This window comes from Heptranchias perlo, chromosome 22 (genome assembly GCF_035084215.1).
Source record: "Heptranchias perlo isolate sHepPer1 chromosome 22, sHepPer1.hap1, whole genome shotgun sequence".
NCBI lineage: Eukaryota > Metazoa > Chordata > Chondrichthyes > Hexanchiformes > Hexanchidae > Heptranchias > Heptranchias perlo.
In genome coordinates, this window is record NC_090346.1 from 45,914,950 (window position 1) to 45,928,590 (window position 13,641).

Consider the following 13,641-nt stretch of genomic DNA (forward strand, 5'->3'; position numbering starts at 1 on the left):
ATCCCATGGGCTTTTACCTTTCTGACGAGTCTGCCATGTGGGACCTTGTCAAATGCCTTACTAAAATCCATGTAGACAACATCCACTGCATTACCCTCATCAATCCTCCTAGTCACTTCCTCAAAGAATTCAATCAGATTTGTAAGGCATGACCTTCCCTGAACATGCTGACTATCCCTGATTAAACAATGCCTTGCCAAGTGACAGAATCAATACTGAGATAGGATAAACTAATAGTTTGCCCACCACCAAGGTAAGACTGATCGCCCTATAATTGTTCGGCCTTTCCCACGTACCCTTTTTAAATAATGGTACTATGTTTGCAGTCTTCCATAATGGAGGATGATAATTGGCTAGGGGGATTGGGAGAACACCAGTGACGTGGATTTTGAGGATCTTAAAGGAGAAATCAGGTGGTGAGGCAAAGGGCTTTATGGAGGGAATTCCAGAACACAGCTGAAGGCAGAGCCGCCAATGGTGGTGGTGGTGGTGGTGTGGTGGGGGGTGCGCGCAAGGGGTCAGAGGAACAAGGTTTTTTGCCGGGGGGTGGGGGGGAGAAAGAGAGGGTGTTGTGGCACTGGAGGAAGTCACAGAGATTGGGTGGATCTAAACAAGATGAGACTTTTAAAATTCAGGATAAGACCAGGGACCTCAGTTACCAAGGAGTCTTCTGATTAGTCCTGCATCTTTGCTGGCTTCAGACTGGTGGGTAGCCAGACAAATAAAAGCCCACAAATCAGAAGCTCAGTTATAGAGCTAGCCTTGTCCCTCTCAGTGCTGTCAAACAAACCTATTACTGTAAAAGGATCCTCAGGATGTTAATCACATGGGATGTTTGAATTGAATGGCTTCCCCACCTACCTGTAAACAAAGTACCCTATCCCACCTGAATGCTAGCAGGATGAATCCAATTAGCACCTTGCACTGACCATGATGGGCCTGGCAATTAAGTTCAGAAATCCAATTTACCAAAGTACGTCTGATATAGATGTCATGGAAACAAGAGTCTGGCTATCAATAAACCTTGGCTGATCTTTCTTCAAATGAACCCTAGTTTTAACCCTGCGTGTACTATCACTATCACTAACAAGGAATCCAATGAATAAACCATTTTCATTTTTGCTACAGAATATACCGTTGCTAACAGAACAGCTCCTTCACTGCTAACCCAGGAGATTAAGCACAAAATCCTCCTCCTCCTCAATGAACAACTAAATGAGCTTAGGTTTACTTGCTCATTGAAGAAGATTTTGTCCTTATGGTGCCAGATTTCTATGCAAGGGAGAGGACATTTTCCAAACCTTGAAGTAAAAGGGAAATAATTAATTCCCTACCATTAGAGAACACAGTATTGGTATTGGTGTTCCTACATACCACATGTACTGGGAAATTTTGCTGTGTTCAAAGAATCCTAAAGTAGCTTAAGAAAGTGATTAAAAATGCATGTTTTCAAAAGAAACCAGATGAAATATTTTCAAGTAACTGTTGCATACTACTAGAATCATCAAACTACTTCTTTCTCTGCACCCCCTTCCCACACACAATGATAATCTAATCTTGCCTTTTACTTTTTCTGTGTCAAACTAAAATGCCACTTCAATCATTTTAGTAAAAACAAAGAGTAGAGATCGTATTAGAATCTGCTTTCTATGGATGTTATCATGTTTTAGAGTTTTACCATGATGATGCAATCAGACACAAGGCAATTCACTCTTCAAATTTTGAACCCTGGCTGACAGTGGCCCTTGTGTAAACCTTTGAGGTGCCGTAAACCCTAGTTTCACCCGGTAGGATTACTGTATTTCAAAAGCCAATTATCAGCTCTAAGGCTTTTCGGAACACATGACAGCCTGCTTTCTACATTAACTCTCCACATACTTGTGATGTGCATCTGTCTGTCTTCATTCTCCAGATACTAATCAAATATTGGCAGTGTTAGTTGCAACATTAGAAGCACAAATCCAAAGAAGAAATGACAGCTGTAATCTTCTTCTAAACATGCACACCACAAGCGCTCTGAAGACAACTGGGACACTCTTGCCAGGTCTCTTCATTCTTGACCAAATTCAATAACCAGAAACATAAAGCAGTGTTTGTTTTAACAAACTTTAGCATTTGTTTCTGAGTGTGCTTACCCATCCCAAATTCTATAACTTGCATTACTCAAGTCAACAAATGCAGAAATAGGAGACTGAACAAATAACTGGTGAAGTTTAAGATACTGTAATCAGGGTAGAGAACCCTTACACAGATATAATGTCAGTTACTGAAACTCTTGTCGGCCGAGTGATCTTGAAAAAGGATTAAAGTAGGTCAGTATGGTATGGAAATGAATATGAACAATATGAAATCTGAATCTCAAAAAAGCAGATAAAATAGCTTTCTCATTGTGCGGAAGACAAGTTAACTTATATTTTTACAGACATAATTCTCAGAAGCCTGCTCACGTGAAATAGGTTAACACAAAAATCAAGGGAAACCTGGCCACGCAGCACATCAATGACATGCCAACTTTTGTTGCACAAACATAAATTACAAACTTATGAGTCCAATTCTTTCAGAAACAGGCAAATGTTACCTGACTTTTTTTTTGCAAATCCCTTTGTAAGAACAATGATAAATAAGATTAATGAAGATCTCAAGAATGAACTCAAGGTCAGTTCATTTGAGGAACACTGGAAAATCATGCATGCACTGGTTCAGGCACACTTTTTTCAGAAAAATGGTTACCAGAAACAGATCTTGCAGGCTAGTAAGAGCAGAAACAGCATAAGACGACAAGATGTTAACGGTGTAATATAAGCAGCAAGTACACTCCAAAACATATGCATTTAGACTAGCATTAGGATATTCCTCTTTCTATTATAAAGGCATTCAATGCATGGTCCTACATTTACCAAATTAAGTTGAATTTGGACACATCAGCTTCATTGCACAGCTCTATTACAATCCCAATTTTCAATCTATTTCAGGAAATTTTCCTTCTGCAGCAAGGCAGTAATTCCACCAAGATTAAAACAAGCTCTTTACACAGAAAACAAGTTTAGATTGCAGAATAAGTATAAATCTGTTGTCTAGTAAGGAAAATATTCATAACAGTCAACAATTTAGGACATTCCAGTTTGCTGATAGGATGCTCCAAACACAAGTCAGTGTTTCACACTCATTCTCTGGAACACGTGGTAGTTGTAAATAACCATTAAACATTAAAGTCAAATGAATCATTGCTCCTGACTTTTTACAATAAACACCATGCACCTTAGCTGGGAGAATCTCACCTGAGTGCATAGGTATAGCCAGTGTTCTCTGGCACATATTGAGGAGGAGTATATGTGTGTAGTCGGGAAAAATCCATGCTCAAACTGTTTTACTGCAAGGTGAAAAATAACATGATGCAATACTTCCACGCAATACAAGACCATGAATATTTCAGTTTATCAAAACATAACAATCCACTTTTGTGTTCAACCTGTTTGCCTGATGCAAGATACAAAAATAGTAACAATTCACAAAATAAAGTTGAATTATTACATGTATACATTGGGAATATCTGTGTGGATAAGTTGGGGTCTGGATAGTTGAAAGATTTAAGAGTGTTATACATCTTTTGTCTCAGGTAACCCCCCAAAAAGTTAAAGATACAGGGGAATCTTGACAATTGAAGAGTTCACTTCTTATACAATGTAAAGGATATTGCACCTCAACAAAGCATACATTTCGTATATCACCCTGCATCACAGTTTGAAAAACGGTTGTCCAAGGACCCTAGGAACTACCTGAGAAGGAGCCCAGGGAGTTACCAAGCTCCTAAGATTTCTGTCCATCTGTATTTAACTTATGAGCAATATATTTCTGATACTATATACACGCGAATAAAAGCAACTCTGCAATGATAGCATAGTTATCGTTCCTTTATGTAGATGATGCTATTTCCACATCCTGGAGGAAATGTTTAATTTGGAGGTAGAAAAACAGGTCATGTTGAGGGAAGTGGACAAAGGAACAAGAGTAGGAGACTCAGCCCCGCGAGCCTGTTCCGCCATTCAATGAGATCATGGCTGATCAGTATCCTAACTCCATATCCCTTAACACCCTTGGCTAGCAAAATTCTATCGATCTCAGATTTAAAATGATTAATTGAGCTAGCATCTAATGCTTTTTGAGAGTTCCACACTTCTATCATCCTGTGTGTGAAGAGTTTCCTAACTTCTCCTGAATGGCCTGACTCTGATTTTAAGGTTTTGTCCCCTCGTCCTAGACTCTTGCACCAGCGGAAAAAGTTTGTTTCTAACTGCCCTATCAATTCCTTTCAAAATTCTAAAAATCTATCAAATCACCCCTTAACCTCCTATATTCTAGAGACTACAAGCCTAATCTCTCCTCATAATTTAACCCATGGATACTTGGTAACATTCTGGTGAATCTGCGCTGCACTCCTTCCAAGGCCAATATATCCTTTCTGAGGTGCAGTGCCCAGAACTGTACACAGCACTCCAGACAGATTTGATCTAACCAGGGCTTTGTATATCTGTGGCAAAACTTCCTCCCCTTAATAATCTAGCCCTCTAGATATAAAGGCTAACATTCCATTATCCTTTTTGATTATTTTTTATACCTGACCACTACATTTTAGTGATCTATGTACATGGACCCCTAAATCTCTTTGGTCAACACTGTTCTTAGCTTTTCACCATTTAAAAAAAACTCTCCGCACCGTTACTTCCTCCTAATATGTTCGTATTTAGCTCGGTGTCCATTTTTATGTCTGATTACACCCCCGTGAAGCACCTTGCGGCGTATTTCTATATTAAAGCGTTGTCTAAACACAAGTTGTTGTAATCCTGAATCCTGCATGTAGCCGCATGACCCAACATTGAAGGAGTTACCTGCCCATCTAAAGATAAAATCTCGATCTTCCACAATGCAAATTACCAAATATTTCTGAAGTGAGAAGTGGACTTAAATGGAACACCAGTACTGAAAATATTTAGTTTGTGAGCACTGGCATAACTCAATTTTTTTTTCCTAAAAAGCTTCCCATTCTATTATAAAAGCCCCAAAATGATCAGTGTTTCTGACTTTCGGTTTACTGCAATTAAAGTTGTAATTGAATCAGCTACCATAAACCTGCAATAGGTTAGAAAAGGCTACAACCAATAATTCTGAATAGAAGTAGCAGGAAATATATCCATCAGAGCAGAGATGGATACATGTGTTGAGGTCAGGGACTAGTATGTACAGGGGCTGGCTGTGGGGAAGTACAGTGAGTGGTTGAGCTGACCTTGTGTTGCTGCAGAGTAGCGTCCTGTGCTCGTGTTCTCTTGTGCATCTGGCTTTGGATGTTGCACTTTCTAAAGTCATGTCTTATTGAACATTAAACTTGGTAAAGACTCAAAAAAAATAGCAAAGGAGGCAGAGAATTATGTCCTAGATTAGGACTTGCAACATTCTACCTATCCCCAAGGGTGCTAAGTTACCAACTTTAATTTGGAATTTTACTGCATTCAGTCTGAAAATACCATAGATCAATATTTCCCCACTAATAAGCACAACATTGCTTTAAGTACTAGAAAATAATCTTCATTTTGATGTAATGTTGACAGAAATCGTATTAGGACCAGGATCAAGAATTTCCAGTCTCACTCAAATAGTTGACAGAATCAGGAATTTAGCCTTCAGAAGAATGGCCCCAGATTTCAATAAACAGCACCCATTGTGATATTTGTCGTCCTCTCCAGCTACTTTTATTAAACTGAATAATATGAACCCACTATACAAGACAATTGAGCCAGTATGGCCTCCACTGAGGATGTGTTTTCAAATCAAACACACCCAAACAACACATTGCTGTAACACTATACTCTAGCTGCATCGCATGGTTTCATTGGCCAGCTGCGCTTGTTTATGTTCAAATTAAATTTATCAGGAATCCCCATCACATTTAAAGCGAAACCAAACTGTCAGATGCAGCTTCTTTTCAATCTTCTTTTAGAATCTGGTTTCTAAAAAGGCAGAAAATGTACAAACTTCCACTCCTACTAGAAATCGTATATTTACGCCAAATTTATTGAGCTGAATTAGAATCTTGACTGAAAGCACTAATCACAAGGGTAATTTACATTTGGGTTTAAGAGTCTAAAGCGAAAAAGGTTTAACACTCACTATCTTGTTACGTTGCACTTGGGATTAAAACAAAACCTACCAAACTTCTACCTTAGAACACCCAATTTTCATTACAAGTTAAGAAAAGTCATACATCAGTTCCACTGCAGGTTTTTATAATTTTGGTTTCAGATTCTCATCAAGGATTAGTTAGAATTAACAATTTTTCCCCCAATTTCAGAAGAATCAAAAATCTCTTCAATGAGCAAACAAATATTTGTAAAGTCAAAAATATAAACCATAGCTTGCATATAGTATGCCTAGGTATGGATCATGAGTAATAGAAACCGGTCACTGGAAATATATATCACATCACAAAGTTTAATTTACTATGTCAATGACATGGGCGTACTCTATGTACCAAATACCTGTGAATGCAAGTACTTTTTTTTAAATATAGTTTAAGAATTTCAAAACGTGGTGAAGGGAACCCTAAACTATTCTTTCTTTTGTTTTAAGATTCTTTCCCTGCCCCTAGCTCATACTATTCCTCAGCCAAGAAGTTAAACATGCAGCCAGATTTCAGGTTCATACCAATGGGGCACCGACCGGTGCTCTTACTGCGATTTACTTCAGATCTGGGGAAAAGGCCCTTCCACAGCAGCCCAGATGATCCAGGAACTTATCATTTGGCCAAATCACAGGCATGAAGCCGCGTCCCATGCAACAGTGTAGTTTACAACCGATTGTTCATGTTTTTTTAAGTTTAAAAAAAAAGCAGGCACTTACTTCAGTTAGTAATGTCCTACTCAAACAGAAGGAAGGAAATTTTAAAAAGTGGGCAGTGCTCAGCAGAGGAGGGTTGTCAACTCTGGTTAAACGTATTTCAAGAGGTTTCATCGCATGACCTCCCACCTCTAACCAACCTACCCCTATGCTGCTGCCATTGGTTGTCTGACACATCTATTCTCGCCTTCCCATGTCAATTGGAAAGCAAACAGATTTATTACCAGATTGGATGATTCGTGACTGTCAGTCAAACAGCCTTTCTCTCCCCAATTCCAATTTTTTTAAAAATATAACTAATAAACAAAAATGTTCAAAGAAAATCAAAAAAAAATGTATTGCCCCTATGTTATTTCTCCCAGGTTGCTTGCATCAGTGTCCTGGAGATTAATCTTTTACCTGGAATCTCAAGGAATTAATCTGGGAAGTTTGGCAAACCTAGAGCAGAGCAACAGAGTGAAGCACCACACAGTGCCATAGTGGGATAGAGGTACATTCCATCTATGATGCTCCATTTACTAGCATGGTTTCCCCAAAGAGGGAGATGTCAGACGGAAGTGTCATTTTAACCCACTTTCGCAATGTCTTGAGAACTGGAGCAAGAGCACAAGCAGGAAGTAGAGAGACTGTCTGTCTGTCTCTGGACAGAACAAGAGAGCAAACTAGAGTGAGAGCGATTATCAATATTAAGTATGCTGCCAGTGCCACAAACAGTTGGGACTCTTATCCTAATTTGGTGTTCTATCCCACTGATGTCATTCCAGTCCAATTATTCTAATTGCGCATAGCTATAAATGCATCTTTTACTGCTTATAATACTGTGTATACTATTAATTGCTTGCATTTGGCAACAGTCCGAGCTCAGCATAGCTGTACTTCAAGACATTCTCTTTTGAAAAACATCTATTTACAACATTAGAACCCTATTTATAAAACGGTTATCAGCACTTCGAGTATCCAACGTTTGATACATCTTAGAGGACAATTTCACTATTTTTCCATTGTTAACCTAATCAAATTTCTCCTTCCGACTAAATTTCAGTGGTATTGATGGCAGAAAATAGTTCTGATAAACTATCACCAGCACATGTTAGTACTCGATCAAAACCCAATGTTGATTTATGAGCACTGGACAGGAAAGCTGGGGCAGCCGATAAACATTTATAAAATGCGATAGTCGCGTTATATGTTAGCTCTCTCTACACTTCCCCTGTTTAGTGTTAAATAAAATGTCAAAAAAAGTATCTTGAGCAAGCTTACAACAGAAATAAAATGGGCCACTTGCAGATACTTTCAGAAATTAAACTTGCTGGAAGTTCTGAAAAATGTAATATTACTGTCCTTAAAAATAATCTTCTGACATTAACATCCATTTTGAAAATATTAGAATGGAAAAATTTGTACCCAATTAACCGAGTCAAAGGGGAAAACCATCGCAAGCCTAACATCGAATGCTTTAAATGATCTATACTGACAATGACCCTCAGCAGCATCCTTCACCATATTCCCAAGGTCTGTAAAATGTCTGAAAATTCCAGATGCTATTTAATACAGGTTGTACACCATTTCCTTATATCCCTCAATCGTTTCAAGGCTTCTCTAACCAGTTATACAAATTAAAAACAAATTTTAACCCCGTTTTCATCCGAATAATCTAGTGAGGTCGAATGTTAAGACATTTAAAAGCAAGTTAACAGGCTGAACACAGTACATCAGCATGCAGTGAGAAAACAAAACATGCACAACAAATCATCTAGATTGAAGCTAAACATTAACAGTGACAAGACAAATTAAAATTATTTGCTCATGCAGAGCAAGAACTTTATACAGTTAGGCACATTTGTCCACATCAAGCACCACATAGCAAGTATCAGTCAGTTTAGGCCTACAACACACAGGCAAATTACAAATCACATTATATTTGTCATTAACTTATTGAATACTGGACATGCTAAGAACATTTAAGCACTATGTAAATTATAGTAAGTCAGCTTTTATCCGAACGACTTGCCCATGCAGCAGTCACAGAATCTGTCTGAAAAACCTCCTGATGCAAATCCACCAAGGCAGCAAATCCAAGTATCCTACGTTCACTGATCTGATTTACATCTTTAGACATAGGGGAGTCTTCCCATTGAACACATCCTGGTACTCCACTGTTTTAAACAGTGTTTAATGCTGACAGAAGGCAAACTTTCACAACTTGCCGACGTATTTCTTAGTCAACAACACAGTATTCCAAAATGGCCTCCCTGTTTCCACAAAGCATGAAGGATTATGAATCTGGTCCACCCACTACCAATTAATGCTGTCAGTCAGGAACAACCTTTAAAACTATTGGCCACTGCAGCTCCATTTCAGCCAACTGAGAAGGCAATTAACTCTTTAGGATCCCAACCTATTGCAAGAGACTGATCCGAATAAGAGAAAGGGAGGGAGGAAAAGAACGAACTACCTACTGCGTTGAGAATGTTAACCACTTAACTGTTTTATTGCATGGATTAGTAGCGAAAGCTTTGTATTAGAGACCCAATACTTCCAACAAACGTTCACCTGAGGAAGGAGGAAACCTCCGAAAGCTTGTGAATTTAAAATAAAATTGCTGGACTATAACTTGGTGTTGTAAAATTGTTTACTACTATTTAATAGCATTGGCAATGCTATAGCCTTCTTTCTTCCAATTTTGAGATGGTATTAAGGTATTCTCACCTACATGCTGGAATCTTCTCATAACAGTATAATTATTTTCATTTCCACTACATTTTTTTTTTAAATTTACAATTTTAAAAAAGGTACATTCAGTTCATTGAGATGTCCGTAACCATTTAGGATGAATGCAAAAAAAGTACGAAGGTTTCACAATTCAAATAAAATTACAGCAAAATTAACTTGCATTTATATAGCAGCTTTAACATAGAAAATATCCTAAACAGCTTTATGGGGAGCAAGGATAAACAGAATAAAGCAATTGACAATAAGCCATGGTGTGAGAATTGGAAGAGCTGACAAAGGTTGGTCTAAAATGTGGGGTTTGAGAAGTTTATTTTAAAAGTGACGAGCTTTAGACAGGGAATTTAAGTAGGGTTGAGACATTCAAAGGTTTTGCCACCAATAACGGCATCAGGAAAGGCTAGACCACCAGACCAGATCCTTGTAACGGACCACGTGCAATTTAAATTTCCTGGGATCTTCAACTTATCTAAAAATTCTGGAGGTTGAAAAACATAGTTTCTTTCTTCTAAACCTATTCCCCACTTTTCCCACCAACAATTCAGTAAGCCATGATCCAGGTATTTATAATGCTGAACAGTATAAGTAATGTAAATGTAAACAAGCTAATTAACTCTGATCGTGTAACTTGAGGTCACAAGAGCAAAACTAACAATCCTCGGCTGAAAACGGAGATAAGAAGTTCCCCCTTTCTACCAAGTAGCATTTATGTGAAATAACCCTGTTAAAGGCAGTTCATTATTGTATGTTAATTAACTTATTTTCAAAAGGAGATTGTGGATCATGTTAAGAAAGGGATTCAAGATTACCATCCAACCAATCTCTCCACATTACATACAAAGCCATGACTTTGTGTAGGAGTTACTCTGTGTAAATTGTTTGCATTCCTCGATTGTATGTTGATGTTGCTTTAAATTCTTAAAATGTCTGCTGTCTGCTACTTGGTGCCACTCACATCTCGCAAGAAATTAAAGGGTTCCCCCAACCATTGATGGCTCGAGTGAGCTTATCCAATGAGTAGCTGAGCCATACCAACCAGGAAGGTTCCTGGTTCAATTCCCGAACTTAGCTGAGCTCATTCAGGCAGTGGTGGGGGCAGCTGCAATTGGCCTTAGTGCCCAGGAGGGGAAAAAAAAGCCAGCCAAGGTTCCCTGTTGCTCACTGCAAATCCCTGCTAGAAAGGAGCACATACACTGAGTGAGGACATGATCGGGTTCAGCTGTGATGGCCCCACCACATCCCCCAGTCAGCTAGCCTACCAACACTGTCAAGAAACGAATGATCACTGAAGAATGACCACCTGACCAAATTACCAGCCAGTGCTCAGCAGCCCTAGCAAGGAGTCAACACTTTCCAGAAGAGGGGAGAAAAAGTGCTGAGAAATAAATAGTAGAAACCTCCCAATACGAAGTCAGTGCAGAATCAGGAAGTTCTGCTGCTGTGTCGAGACGACTTGCCATTTCAATTTTCAACTGCACCTGGAGCTGTTGCTCTCATGATGCAGATTACAGGAAGTGCCATGACGACAAAGTTCCATGTACCTGATAAACGCTACTCTGGGGAGGTCGCTGTTGGCCATTCTGTGCACCTCAAGGTAACTGACTGGCAGAGCCCAAGTGCAGGCCATCTGCCACCTCAATTAACAGAATGTTATATAATGCCCCGAGAGGGTAAAATTAAAAAAACAGTACAAGTTTTCACTTGGGTGCATTCACTTATAATAGCATCAGGTTTGACCCATTTTCAAAGTGAAATGCACATTTATGCAAAAGTAAGTGATTCATAGAGCTGCAAGAAAGAAAATCAATGTTTTCCTTGAGATTACAACGTTCACAACAGTGAGTCAAGGCTGTTTATTTTCTACACATACTGATCCTGGATCAAAACTTTTTTTTACCCCTGCTATATAAACACTCGCTTTTGTAGCTTGCAGTTTCATAATAATTTCAATTCCACCAACAATTTCCAAACCTAGGCACTGTACTGGTACCCAGCACGATAATGCTTATTAGCTCTGCTATGGGGAGGCAAGCAGTGGAGAACAGCAAAGAGAGGAAAAAAAAACAAACCTGCATACCTCCCAGTGCCAAGAGTGGCAGCAGCCAGGGAGTAGGTTACCTGCTTGCCCTCTTGGCCTAGGAATGCTGTACAGCACAGAGAAAGACAAAGAGAAGAGAAACATGAACAATTATTCCTTTCAAACAAGACAGCAGCCACAAATGATATGTCCCCAAGCAATTCACAACACTGGAAAACAAAATGTAATAATGCTGAATAGATTCACATACAATAAATTACATTAAATTACTTCATTTTATCAAGGCCTTCTCTAAATTGCTGTTGTAAACATAAGTCTTGAAAAAAGGGTGGAATGATTATCTATACTTGTACACAGCACTGTTTACTCAACTCTTTATAATTTAAAATTTGTGATCTTATTACGAGCTCCACTGACCTTAACATTATATTAAATTCCCTCAAACCACATTAGAGTTTGCATATTATAAAGGTACATCCACTCTAAATGACAAGGGTCTAAAACTTACCACCCAACACTTCTCTAAAAGTACTTAAGAGGTATCAGCTCCTTTTTGGAATACAATTCCACAGCACCTCCCTGGCTTAGCTGCTCACAGTCTTAACCAGCTGGAGCCATTGAGAGACATGATTTTTTAAAATCACATCATTCACCAAGCATGTTTATCCCATTCAACGAGATTCACACATTGAATACTTACCAAACATAATTATAAAAAGTGTTTAGATTACATAGTCAGTGGCTAAAAATTGCATTCATTGATCTTTAGTTTGTCATGCATTTCTGAATGGGACATAGGGGTAGCAGTACCTAGTAAGGATTTCTTTTTCTGTTACTTCTACTGAACTACTATTTTAACAGAGACACAGGGGATGTTGGTAAGATCACTGATGTAATTTGAACTAAAAAGAACAAAAATGATCCAAGAACTCAAGTAAGGCGAGTTACACTGGTCATGCTTGTTCATGTAATGAATCTTGTCTTATCTTCTATCCAGAGCACTAAGATCTGCCTTGACTTCTCAGACTGCTTTAACTCTAACCATAACAAGGAGGTAGTTGCAAATTGCTTTAGCTTGTTAAGAGAAAGGTTGCTGCAAAAAAAACACTATCTTCTAAAGCAGGTCAACACTATTTATACAGATGACCTCAAACTCATTTGTGACTTTGCCATTGCTTATTAACTCATGCTCATTTGTGAAATGAAAATTGCATACTAGTTACCAGCCACTAGCCCTCTTATGAGGATATAAAGACATATAAACAGCAAAAATTAGAAATCTTCCTGCAACAGAAAGCACTTTGAACTTCAGTGGACAGTAAGAGTTAAGTGATTTCTAGTCAGTCAGATTTGAATGGCAGCCAACAGATTTAGAGGTTTTCCCTGCCGACACAAATAGTATGTAGTGGGTGTAACAGATCAAATTAGGGACTCCTGGTTTTGGAGACAAGGCCTCTTTTTGAATACTTTGCTATTGATTGATAAACACACTTCACAACTTTTAAAAGCTTACTTCAGGTCAGCGTTAGTCAGTAGCTGAAAAAAAACAGAACAATCTCCTGTATTTGAAATTGTAAATTAGGAATTTAACTTGGGCCTCGTGTATTTTCATTAGAGCGTGGCAAGCTGATAAGTCAACATGCTCTCATTTAATTTATAAGCAATTCATAATATGCAATGTCAAATTCTTAGTTGAAATCTGCACTTTGAGAATATAGGCCTGCAAAAAGTATTGCTTGAAGCAGTGAAGAAATGTGCCTCATTGTAATTTTTTTTACTCAACTGGACATGAGAAAACAAGAGTGCAGCAGTGATCAACTCAAATCAACAGAGAGTTGATCAGTATCATAGTCAAAGTCCTCCCAGGTTTCAAAGATGATTCACCATTTTGCATCGGTAACAAATTTCAGACTATCGCTCCAGTTTCTCAAAACTCCTACTTTAATGGAGTCCTTGCAATGTAGACTGAATTTTGTTAACTCTCC

At 38.5% G+C, this 13,641-nt stretch overlaps 1 protein-coding gene across 2 annotated transcripts in view; it reads right to left on the bottom strand.

Moving 5' to 3' along the window:
- The window catches only part of LOC137340741 (SUN domain-containing protein 1-like), a 50,897-nt gene extending 41,755 nt beyond the window's left edge, over positions 1–9,142 (bottom strand). For both annotated transcript variants that reach the window (XM_068003474.1, XM_068003473.1), the window contains exons 1-2: positions 8,900–9,142; positions 3,279–3,370 (exon numbers count right to left, since the gene is read on the bottom strand). In XM_068003474.1, the coding sequence (XP_067859575.1) occupies positions 3,279–3,355 (77 nt within the window). In that variant the 5' untranslated portion in view covers positions 3,356–3,370; positions 8,900–9,142. The remainder of the gene's footprint in view (positions 1–3,278; positions 3,371–8,899) is intronic.
- Between the last annotated feature and the right edge of the window lie 4,499 nt (positions 9,143–13,641).